At 41.2% G+C, this 12,792-nt stretch overlaps 1 protein-coding gene across 1 annotated transcript; it reads right to left on the bottom strand.

The window, feature by feature from the left end:
• Positions 1-1,173: 1,173 nt before the first annotated feature.
• prune2 (prune homolog 2 with BCH domain) lies at positions 1,174-11,922 on the bottom strand (the record flags this gene model as incomplete). Its single annotated transcript, XM_083886278.1, has 8 exons — positions 1,174-1,216; positions 1,308-1,406; positions 2,098-2,184; positions 2,486-2,617; positions 7,901-8,003; positions 9,891-10,070; positions 11,569-11,769; positions 11,892-11,922. 8 exons carry the CDS (start codon positions 11,920-11,922, stop codon positions 1,174-1,176), a joined length of 876 nt encoding a protein of 291 aa, XP_083742404.1.
• Positions 11,923-12,792: the final 870 nt, after the last annotated feature.

Raw genomic sequence — 12,792 nt, 5'->3', positions numbered from 1 at the left:
GGTTGCTGATGCACAAGTTTCATCCCAAGTACTGAGGTGGTATAACCGGGTAAAGGGTGATATTATTGCTTCACTATGATTATTAATATTATCTCATTATTCCCCTCATGCAAACAAGTGAAGATGCATACAGGGCGAGATGCAAACAACAAGGAGCGTGTTTGCATCTATATAACGATAACACTATAGACTCTACAAATGGGTTTTTGTGCAGTGCTCTGTCTTGCCTGTAAATTGCATTTCCTACCCTACTGTGCACATCGATGCTACTCTGTCGGCTGCCAAGCATCTCGCTTGACAATAATAGTCGGATGGATTGAACGTGTGTGTGGAACAAGTAGATGCTACAGCAGCGCTTACTGAAGGAGATCCGAGCGTTCTTGGTGTGCGACTGCCAAATACTGACACCAAAATGCACGCACAAAACACACACACACACACACATATTCTAGCTTAACAACCTTCTGCTTTTCCAGCTTCAGCCATATGACAGTGACCTCTGAACATTTTGAGGTGACAAAACCCCTTTGGGGATTTTTCGGGTTTAAGAGCTACTGGCGCCGGCTGCGTCCGCTTTGCTGCAAAGATGAAAGAAACAAACAGACATTAAAGACCAGTATGTTTATGTACGAGTGACAGACGACTGACACAAAGCCGTTTCTCTTCCATGTACAAACTTAAACATCTTAGAGGACTTACTCTGCTCTGCCTGCTGCTGTTGGCTCCGTTCCCTGCAGGAAACTATTCACCCTTGAATGAAAGAAAAAAAATAAAGAGGAGAGGTTGTTAGAGGAGGATTTATTGCCGTAATGCATTTGGAATGCTGTGATTCTGAAGACACGTGCAGTTTATGGTTCAGAGCACAATTAGTCAGCAAGAGGTTAGTGTGTAATGCCACAGCTTTGTTCATTCATTCATTAGCGTAATGAGGACGGGCTCATTTATATTATGTAATGATTTATGAGATGAAAGCAACGCATTTAGTGTCTCTAGCAATTTTTTTTTTTGCTGTCTCTTTTTTTTTTTATCCCCTAAATGCAACCATAAGCCAAATCCAATTCCCCGTGAGGTAAAAGGTGTAAATGAGCACTGCAGCTGAGGATAAAAACGGGCGACAGGTGCCGGTGACTCCACAGAGGAAAAAACGGTAATGAAAGACACGACGGCGTCCGCTTACTTTGAGTTCTCCGCCGCTTCTGTCAGTTCCTTGTCGAGTCTAGAGGTGAGAGTTCAAATGACAAGATGAATATAAAGTCGTTTCGAAAGAGACAACTCCGGCTCGGAGGAGGAGGCGGCTCAGGTCTCACCTAATGATGCACTCAGGGATCTGGACGTACTCCATGGGGATGAGTTCCTGAAGCTCGTCCAAACTGCTCACATACTTTATCTTGCTGCTGAACTTGGCACTGGTACAATGGCAAGGCACACATGCACACACACACACACACACACAGAGGAAAAGTACAAATGAAGTTGCTTGAAATCAGAGGAACAAACCTTATGTCTTTATCTTTAAGATTCCATAGCACTAAATCAAAAGGTAAGGCACTATCTGAGTTAAAGCTGCAGTGCGTGACTATTCTGCTTCTACGTGAACAGAAACAATAACACGTCGTTTGTATCGTCCTTGATCTGAAAACAGGGCCTGTCAAGCAATACTATCAGACCAGACTGTGCGTGCGTTTGCGTGTATACAGCTGCAGCCCCGGGCGAGTTTGGTGTACAAGAAGCATTTATTCTAAAACTGCGGCTAAAACTGTTTTTTCTTCAGCAGTAGAATTTACAACTTTGTTTTCAGTCCAACGCGTTTCTAGTCGTCACGCTTTACTAGCACAATGATGCTGTTGCTAAGCACTCATTTGACAAGAGTTTGAATGTTACTGGCGTTTGTTTATGCGTCACACTACAGTTTTAATACATCCCTGAAGCAGGTTTCTGAATAGTTGTACAGGCATTCAACAAAAAAATATCACCTGGCATGAGAGGAAAACAAACTCTAACTGATTTTTCCATCAGGGCAGGAAAGGAAGATCAACATGGTGGTCTTTAAAGCCGCTCTACAAGTGAGGTAAATAAAAAAAAGGTGATTGTTTTTACCTGATGAAGGGCTTGGTAATGGCTAGAATGGTCCTGATAAACCATGATGGATGGACGATAATGAAAGATTTCAAATTCTTCCTGAGCCTGAGAACAAAAAACAATGGGTCACATATCAGGTGTGGCATGTTCTCGTCGGAGCTTCCTTTGTTTTCACTTTCTTTTTTGTGGAGTTGCAAATATTTTTTTTTTTTTTTCTGAGATTGGCACGGATTATGCACCGCTGTTATTTCTCATCAAATCGTAGTATGATCTCACGGCAGATGAAGAAGTGTGTGTGTGTGTGTGTGTGTGTGTGTGTGTGTGTGTGTGTGTGTGTGTGTGTGTGTGTGTGTGTGTGTGTGTGTGTGTGTGTGTGTGTGTGTGTGTGTGTGTGAACGGGACCAACCTTCTGTCAATCATCTGATAGCATTTCTTCAGCCACCCGAAACCAGGCATTCTTCTGTGAGGTGTGGCACCGTTCAGGTACACGATCATGTAGTCTTCCGCCACCATCAGCTCCAGCGTGCTGATCACGTAGCTGAAGACACACAATTTTAACACAAACACACACCTTTAATCCCCAGCTTCTCAGGATGACCATTGTGATTTTGACCATGTGATGACACCATGTAAAAGATACAATAACTATTTTTTTTTTACAAAAGTTACAACGATTTAAATTCATCTCGAAGGCGAGCGTGAGTGTCTTTATCAATTCCAAAGGCAACTCAAATCTCTTTGGAGGAACAGCAATTATTATTCACACTATTCGCAATATAATTATAGATAACATTCCAAACTTCTAATTGTGTTATCATGAACTGTGTGTGCTGTATTTCCTACATCCCCATCTCACTAAGCTATAACTCAGTTATATACTGATCCAAAAAGAGATTATTTAATATTATTATAAAATCTCTTTTTGGATCAGTCCAACAGAGGCATGTCACACCCTGGACGAGATTATGAGGACGATAGTGACGACGATAATTGTTATTAATGTTCTTCATTCTTGAAATGCTCTCTGCTCTCTATCTCTCCTCTATCTTCATTCCTCCTTCCCATTCTTCTTTTCACACACCTCTCCCTCACTAACCCCACTTCCCCATTCTCACTCCGCCCTCCTACCCCAACCGGTCAAGGCAGATGGTCGTAAACGTCTGGTTCTGTCAGAGATTTCTTCCTCTTCAGCGACTTTTTTTTCTTTCTTTCCACTGTTGTCAAATACTTGCTCGTTGTGTTCCTGTTGGGTTTCTTTGCAATAACTGTAAGGTCTTGCCTGTTGTTGTGGTTTGATTTCTCTGTCTGAATGTCTTGAATTTTATAGATTTTATTCAACATTTAACCCTTAGAACACAGAGCATTTAGGCTGCTTTTTTTTCCATACACTCTATTTTGTAACTTCTGCACAATTATCGCAACTTCCGTTTTCTTATTTTTTTTAAATATGCAATTTAAAATGAATCATAACTTTGACTCAACAGCACATAGGAAGACAAAACAATGCATTTTGTAAAGCCTGAAGATGTGACCTACACTCTTAGAAATAAGGGTTCCAAAAGGGTTCTTCTACAAGGGCTGAGGTTCTACCTGGAACCATTTGCTTCTGAAAAACACTTTCCCAAAGAAAGGGTTTAAAAGGGTTCTTGGTAACACTTATGGTTCCAATAAGAACCATTTTGATCCCTTTAAAACCCCTTTCCAGAATAAATGGTTTTAAAAGGGTTCTTGGTGGAACCTTCATAAAAGGTTCTACATGGAGCCACAAAGGGTTCTCCCATGAGAACAAACCGAAGAGCCTTATATGGTTCTACTTAGCACTTTTATTTCTAAGAGTGTATTAACACACACCCCCAGGATGTCCTTTGAAGGAACTGTGTATTATCCCCACGGCAATTTACAAAGAGCGGCACCTGCGGCACAAGCGTTAACAGTTAAAGTCAAACAGGTCATGGCGGCACAAGGGGGATAATAAGAGGTCATCAAAGTTTGTAGGATTAATTGTCTGGAAACTCGCATGTCTGTGCAAACTTGCTTAGCAACCCAGCGAAGAAGATTATAAGCATAGATGAACGTGAGCACCACAGTATGACAAAAGGTAGGAAACAACATTTTCCATTTTCTATTACGGTGCTTTACTACTACAAAAAAAAAACCACACAAATGGCTTTAAACTAAATGCTTGACAAAACCATCAGCTTGCATATTTCACCTAAACAGCAGCTCGTGGGAAGCGACGGCTCGATACCAATACCGATATCAGTCCGATATACAGAGGCGCAGTTTGTGAACAGGCAAGGCAGGCAACTGCTTGGGGCCCCGAGCTGATAGGGGGCCCCCGACACTCAGAGCCTGAGGGCTGTTTTTACTGAAATGTGCAGTGACCAGCCGCATCCCCGTCCCCCTTAAAAAACAATGGGCGATTTGCAATGACATCTCAGTAGGAAAACCTCCCTAAAGGGCCCCACCTCACGTTAACATCTGTGTGAAGTCTACAAGTTGGAAAATGAAGAGGATTATTTACAGTGTAATGCATATCTTTTTTTTACTTAATTTATATGTTTTTTTTCAGATATTTACAGTATTTTATTGTTCTATATATTTATATTGTTTGATAATGTTGGTTCTTTACAGTGTAATGCAATTTTTTTTACTAAGTTTATATAGTTTTTTAAAAGCTATTAGCAGTATTTTATTGTTCTTTATTTTTCGTTGGTGTCAGATTATTTATAACAGGTGATGAACACTGGTTGGAAGGGCCCCCTGGGAATTGTTGCTTAGGGCCCCTACAGACTCTAGAATCGCCTCTGCCGATATACAGTCATGTTTACATCCTTTAAAAGCTGTTAACAACACATTTGTGCCTATGCATTTACCACCTAACTATAACAGCCATTTTAAAAAACATTATGCTTCAACTGTGTTACAAATATTCTCCTCCCATAAAGACAAAATAAAAATCTCACAACATGACAATTAAAATGCAGTTTTTTGTTAAATGTTGTTGCTTTGGCTGATATGGAGCGACATTTTCATATCCAGTGATTTTTACCATTATTGGATCGATACCAAAGAAGAAAAAGCAATGTCACTGTATTGTAAGTGCAACTACGAGAGAAAAACTATCAATTAAATGAAATAAAGTCTAAAATATAAGGATAGAGGAGACCAGTCTTGTCCCTTGCAAGATTTCTTTGCTCTGATGTCAGCTGGGTATAAATGTGTGGGCTTTCATCTCTTTTTTTCCCTTCCTTCTCTACATCCATTATCTCATTCTCCGTTTTCTCTCTTCGCCCCAGTTCCGTCGTTTTCTCCTTCTTTCCAATCAGCAGGAAACTTCCAGACAATATCCTGAGGTGTCACCGTCTAAATAATCTGTCCATCTTCCTAGAGTTATAGTCTCCGTCTGACTCTCCGCTCGGCTTGATCCGGTATCATTCTCCAGCTTTCAAACCAACATCCATTCTGTTTCATGACTATTGTAATTATCTCCCACTGACACAAAGCCACACACTGTTCAACACCTTGGATAGTTACTCAGACCTGGAGCCATCTGGCAGCAGGAACAGCAAACACTTACGGTTCAACCTCCCTTCATTTCTTTCCAAAAAAAACTCTTGGATTATGCCAGCATATACACTCAATGTCTCAGCCTGTAGAATCTCCACCACACTGTCCAAGCATGAAATCCATCTGCTCCAGCACGACAGCGAAGGCATCGGCATGGGAGGTCTCGGCAAACAAGCTCCATTATCACTGTATTTCTGCAGCTTTTTACTGAGCTTCCCTGCACAGAGGGGCGCCAGCCCTAATTAAGACCAAGCCAGGCAGAATCCTTGATGAATGAAACACACAGTATAATAAAACACTTTATTTTCAGAGTGTGTCCTTGTATTTGCTTTGTTTGGATGGTGTGAAGCAGCACTTTCACACAAAGTGTGGACCCTGGCCAAGTGGCAGCCAGTGGTGCCGTCACCCTGATGAACCTGAATGGGCCAGCGCCGTGTTGAGAAACTGCAGCTGTGCTGTGCTGTGGATTATCGTCTATTTCCAGTCGATGCGAGCTGTCCAGGGTGTGACCTCGCCTTTCACCCTATGTCAGCTGAGATTGGTACACTCTTAGAAATAAGGGTTCCAAAAGGGTCCTTCTACAAGGGCTGAGGTTCTACCTGGAACCATTTGCTTCTGAATTTTACTTACCCTAACCCTTTTTCAAGGGTTCTTGGTAACACTAAGGGTTCCAGTAAGAACCAATTTGATCCAGAGAACCCTTTAAAACCCCTTTCCTGAATAAAGGGTTTAAAAGGGTTCTTGGTAACACTAAGGGTTCCAAAAAAGGGTTCTCCTATGAAGACAAGCCGAAGAACCTTATATGGTTCTAAATAGCACTTTTATTTCTAAGAGTGTAATTTATAAAATTGACGAAAAAGAGGATGTGAAACTAGCTATGGACACCATGTGCAAGTCCAGAGTAAGTCCCAAAATTTTTTCAAGTGAGGTCCCAAGTCTGTTTTTCAAGTCAAGACGAATCTGGAGTCTTTTCTTGAGTCCAAGGGCCAATTCCAATTCCTATCGTAACCCTCAAGCTCAACCCTTAATCTTAACTGGCCCTCAAAACCAAGTGTTATTTCGTCACTTAGAAATGGGACACCCCTTAAATGCAGATACGTCTTCAGACTGTAGGGGGCAGAATAATGCGAAAGCTGCGTCCAGTCTGTCAACTCCAAAAAAGAAGAAGAAGAAGAACACATTTACCTCACGATTATTTATTATGATCCGTTTGTCAGTCAAGTTATTAGGTTGTCAGTTAGTTATAAGATGATACTCATACAAATACAACAACCACGGACATATTCATCTGACAGTTACCACACACCACGGCTTATTGAAAAGTAAACGATAGCAAACGATCGCTTGTATGCACCGGCCGACTATTGACAAAAGATCGTAAAATATAAAAATAAATGTTACGCAACAATGACGTAAGTAAAGCATAATATGGGCCTAAACTAAGATAATACAATGTTTTTCATAATTTTATATCTCTATTAACAAAGAAAATACTTAATTTGTAGCGTACTCGTTTCGCTGCTTTCGGCGACATCTTTGTTATGTGAAAACACGCAATGCATTCTGGGTAGCCCTTGCTCCCAAGGGTGGTCTCGGAAAATCTCAATATTGAGGGCGATACAGCCCTTAAACTTGCCCCTCAACTGAATTTTTCTGAGAGTCGGGACAGCACTTGCACTAGAGGGAGTGCGCATTTTTGAGATTGAGGGTTAAGATTGAGGGTTAAGCAAGGAATTGGAATTCACCCCAAGTTGCAATGACTCAAGTCCCCATTTCTGCCATTACCTCCTCAGGAAAATGTTAACTGACTCTCACTCACTCATCTTCTACCACTTTATCCAACACATGAGGGTCACTGTTGCCAAGTCCATCACAGGGCCACATAGAGACAAACAACCATTACTCTCACACTCACACCTATGGTCAATTTAGAGAGTCTAATCCCCAAATCTGCAAGTTTTTGGAGTGTGGAAGGAAACAGGAGAACATGCAAACTCCATGCAGAAGGCCCTTGTTAAGACCAACCCAGGTCTTCTTGCTGCAAATGCATGTTTACTGACTCAAATGAGAAATGTGCTAATTTTCCCATTTTCTTCCATTCAAATGAACGTCTTTTCACAACCATTGGTTCAGATGTTCCTGTAATCCACAGGAAGTTTTGCAATAAAATGTGACCCTTTGACATTTTCCCCCTTTTGACATCTACGTGACAACACCTGCTGTTTGTTAGTCATCATGGTGTAATACTCACAGGAAGAGATTCTCCATGATTTCATGATAGTCCTCTCTGTCACTGTCTGGCAGGAAACAGGCAGCAAACACGATGATGGCATTCACTCCACTGCTATAGTAGCCTTAAAAAAAAAAGAAAAAAAAGAATAACACATCAGAGTCAAGTTGACCTTGTTCCATTGTTAGTTCAAAGGTGAGAGCTTTCACAGATTGATTTGTGCCTTAGTTTCCTTTTTTTGTCATATTTATCTGTCAATCTGTGTCTCTTGTCTTGACTGCCTCTCTGTCCCGCTTCCTTTTCACTACTTTTCGGATTAATGTAATTTCCTTTTTTTTTATTCCTTGGCCCCCATTCATCAGCAGATTTGGTGTCAGTCAGACAGAGGGTCTCTTATCTGAGCGACTGTTCAGCGACGGACGTCTCTCGTTTCCGTGGGACGGCTACGTTTCACTTAAGCCCACAGTGGGAGGAAAAATGCACTTCATGACGATGATCATGGGCTCCGACTTTCCATCAGTAATGGTGTGACCAAGGATTACTTAAGGCACAGTCTTTTCAGGGTGCAAACCATTGGCCTTTGGGTTTTAGTCAACCCCACTGAGAGGGAAAAGCGAGAAAGCTGGGGCCCCTTCCTGTGAAATTAATATGCTGTGACTGTGTATGGCTTTATTTTGAATCCGCAGTCCACACACAGCCTTAATGCAGCAGCTATAGATGATGATTACATGATATTAAAGTGACAATACTTGCGGGGGGCGGCCTGGGAGGGCATTTGAAGACGTCATTTGTGTCACTATTTTCTGACATTTCATGGATTTGTTCATTAATCATGAAAGTTATTGGCAGATGAATCAATACAGAAAACAACTGTTAATTGTAGCTCTGGCATTTACTGTAGATGACGGTAGTGTTAGATGCGTTGAGATGCAGGAATTGTAAATGCCGTAGCGTGTGATTCAAATCACTGTCGAGCACAGATGATTGAGCGAACCCTCGTGCCCTCTTCAGAGGCACGGAGTTGTGTTCAGTTTTCCGTCTGTTTGACTGCAGTGAGTGTTCGTGGTCAGCGATCAACATCCTCCATCAAATTCATTGTCGAGCTGCCACTTAGCCAGGTTTCGACCTGGATCCTCTTGTTCTAATGTGCAGTGGACAAAAAAGATTCTCCACTGTGTTTAGTTTTAGAGAATCCACTCTGATGGCCACTTTTTTGTTGGCTCGAGCCCTAGGTTAAGATGAGCCACTTCCAAAATGACCAGCATTATTCTGCCAACTCAATTTTCAGTCGACTGTACAGTCAGTGCGCCGGAGATTATGACTTTTAAAATATTCTGTTCCACAACATAAAGGCCTGCTGGAAACTTACACTTAAAGGTGCCATATGTAAGAATGTGGCCAAAAAAACTGTCACTACATTAAAATTCAATATACCGAGGTCTTTTAGGTTTCATTTTCTGACTTAACTGGCAACCCGTGGTTGCTCGGCAGCTGAGACTCAACTGACTGCAATGATTGGTAGACGGCGGTAGGTGGCGCCACATGCCAAAACATGATTTGCAGTCTGCAAAATATTTTTTTAATGCAAATATTTTGTCTGTACTGTTGTTATTGGTGAGTTCAGTTTGTTATATGAACATTATTCCTGAGTGACATATTAAGAGGATTTTATGGCCAGTTGCTTTAGATTTATTACATAATGCACCTTTAAAAATACTTCAGCTCTACAACCAATATACTCCTGCTGCTGAACAGATGTTAGCCTTAAACATTTTTAAATTTGTTGAAACAGCAGCACTCGTATGTGACAAAATGTAATACAGTAGTAATTAAATCAGTGATCTCACTAAGCTAATGCTTTGATGAATAATATTTGAAATGCTATGTTAAAATGTTAAAATAAAACCTAAAACTCATGAAATGATGCATTATGTATCGTATTTGTATAACGTTTGTTGGGAAAACTCTTGGGTATGCAGTTATGGTGCTGAACGGTCTCTCAAATATTCACCTCCATGAGAGATGACTCTCATGTAAGGCTCGATGATCTTCATGTTGATGCGATGCTCCTGCTCCCCGATGACGACCGTTCGCCACAGTTTGCCGTCCTGGCGCTCTTCCTCTGCGCTATACGTCGTGATTGAGTCGTAAGGTTCACTTGTCCCAGTCGTAGGACTGGCCGCATTCCGATCTAATGTGACGAAAAAAGACAGTTTGATGCAGGAGTGAAATCATGACAGTGTGATAATGAGAAGAATCAAACAAACCAAGACCCTGAAACTTTCATTTCAGTAAAATTAGACTTCAACCTATACAGTGCTCAACTTTTGGTGATTCTTTTTGTTTTTGCCATTATTATTCTGCCTCATTCATTCATCTTCTACCACTTTATCCTCCACATGAAGATGGCAGCTGACAAAGGGTGAAAGGGGGAGTTATATGGACACACTCACAGTCAATTTAGTGTCCAAATGTCCAAATATGACTGTTTCCTTTGGGAGGAAACCAGAGAACACGGAGAAAACCCACACAGACAGCGAGAGAACATGCAAACTCGCTGCTGCAAAGGTTAGAGGGCTAACCACTACACACTGTATCTGAAAACTGGTTCTGTGAAGCAATACTCTCAGTCCTGACTGAGGGGGAATTTGTTGGTATAGACCAGCAGTGCAGGTTCAGGGAGGGACAAGATGCATTTATCCAAAAAAGTGCTAAGTGCTTTGAGCATCAACAAAAAGAAAAAGCCCTGAGCTTTTTTTTGGAATTTAAGTTGTACTCAGACCTGTTTGCAGCCATCTTGCAATGTTGCAGTTGCCTGTGTCTTAACATAGAACAAATCACTTTGAGATGAGATCCAAATATTGCTACACTAAGACACAGAGAGAGCTGATGGGCTTGATCAGCACTGTGTGAAACCATCCGACAATGGTTTGAATGAAATGGACGTTTATTTTTAACCCTGACACTGCAGATTTAAACCTTTTCATCGTGAGTTTAAATCACATCTATCTATAAAGCAAGTTGTGCCTGTGTGTCTATCTGTCTGTGACAGGGATATCTCACTGACCGTTAGTCAGATCGCCCTAAGACTTTGGATATGGGTTTAGCATGGCCCGATGGTGTGCATCCTTGATTTTCAAATGTTTTGGAGGAATTTTAATTTTCGTTTTCACTGATTCATCACGCTACACCAGGCAGGCAGTGGCTCATCAGCAGCAGCTGTGCTGTCTGGAGGGGAGCATGGTGTTATACCATGTTCCCCTATAGCTATGTTGTGCAAATAAATAAATAAACAAACAAAATAATACTGAAACAACGAAGTCAGTGTCCATTCACCAATACGCGAGCACATATTTATTTAGCATTAGCATGCTACTACTTTGCGGCTAACTTGGGGAACCTGTTTCCAAAGAAAAGCTAGCGAGGCTACGATTAGCATTAACGTAGGGGTAACATAATACAAAGCCAATTTTTTAAAAAATTCGATTAGCATTAGCGCAGCTAGCTGTTGTGACTGTCAGACCACACTGACTACCACCACTTAGGCAGTTATGTTTTCACTTGTGACCATCTGTTGATTTGTTTCCTGGTGGGGTAAGGGCCAAAGAAAAACTGGACTAAATGAACAGTTGGGTCTTATGGTGGGTTGTGGTGGTGGTACAGTGTTGTCTGTCTTCTCAATGACCCACCTTCCCAGTCCGTTTCATGATCGGTGTAGTCGAGGTAGTCCCCCTCATCTGGAGTGTCGAGGTCATCGACGTTAATGTCCAGATCATCGGGGGTTTCGCCTAAGTCATCCTCACTCTGGTCCAGTGACAGGCTGATGCGTGGGGCAGAGAGCTTCTTCCTCTGAGCGGGGCCTCCTTGCAGAGGAAGAGATGAAGGAGGGACTAGAAAAAGAAAAGAAAAAAAAACATTCGAAGAATGCTTGTTTTCTTTCAAATAACAAAAACTATTGTTTTGAATAGCTGTTGGCGTTTGTTTGACTTCGAGCATTAGTGGACTCATTCACCTGGTCTGCCTTCACCCACTTCAGAGTTCATTTCGGTCTCTGATGCCAGGTCCATCCCCAGAGGGACCTATGAGGAGATAATTACAGTTATTAAATGGGCTTTGGTGATACAACAACAAACCTGGAGAGTAACCAGTTATATAATCCGCCGCTCAGGCTTTATTTACATTTAGTGATTTGTGAACAAAGAGCAGAGTGTTCTGATTTTAGAGTGAGGTAGACCCATTAGATCAAAATGCCAATCCAAACTGAAAAACGTTAGTGGTGAAACACTTAGAACTCGGCTCATTTCAGCTGCTTTTTTCCATTACTGTGTTCAAACGTCTTCTATCCTTTTTTTCAGTACAACCTCAGCAATTTGATGAACATTACTTTCATTTTCACCAACTATATAAACACACCTGAGCAAAAAGTACTCTAGTCAAACGTTTCAAATCAGATTGAATTTGTGAAATTCTGAAATCCGTCACAGTTCAAAGTTCACTTGGCTCATTTTTATGAACAAGAATAAAAGAAAAAACAGTCTGTTTTGTGACTTCTGCACACATTATTGCTACTACTAAAATTGTGATATAAAATGAATCATAATTTTGACTCTACAACACATAAGAAGACGGGGAAAAAACAACACATTTTTTAAAGCCTGAATATGTGACCTATAAACACACACCCACAGGATGTCCATATAAGGAGTTGTGTATTATTCCCACACAAACTAAAGATTAATAGTACATTAACTCAGATCATGTACCTTTGATTTATTGAATGTGAGCGTGAGTGTTTCCATGTCATCATTAGATATTTACTTCCCTATACTTCCACAGAAAGAAACGTAATGTGTCCCTCTGGGTAAAGCAACTTCACATTTACATTTGACCTTTATTCAGGCTGTACATCCTCG

The sequence above is a fragment of the Microchirus variegatus genome, assembly GCF_963457635.1.
Source record: "Microchirus variegatus genome assembly, chromosome: 1".
Classification (NCBI taxonomy): Eukaryota; Metazoa; Chordata; class Actinopteri; order Pleuronectiformes; family Soleidae; genus Microchirus; species Microchirus variegatus.
The sequence above is the reverse complement of the archived record's forward strand: the minus strand, read 5'-3'. Positions and strand labels throughout refer to the sequence as shown.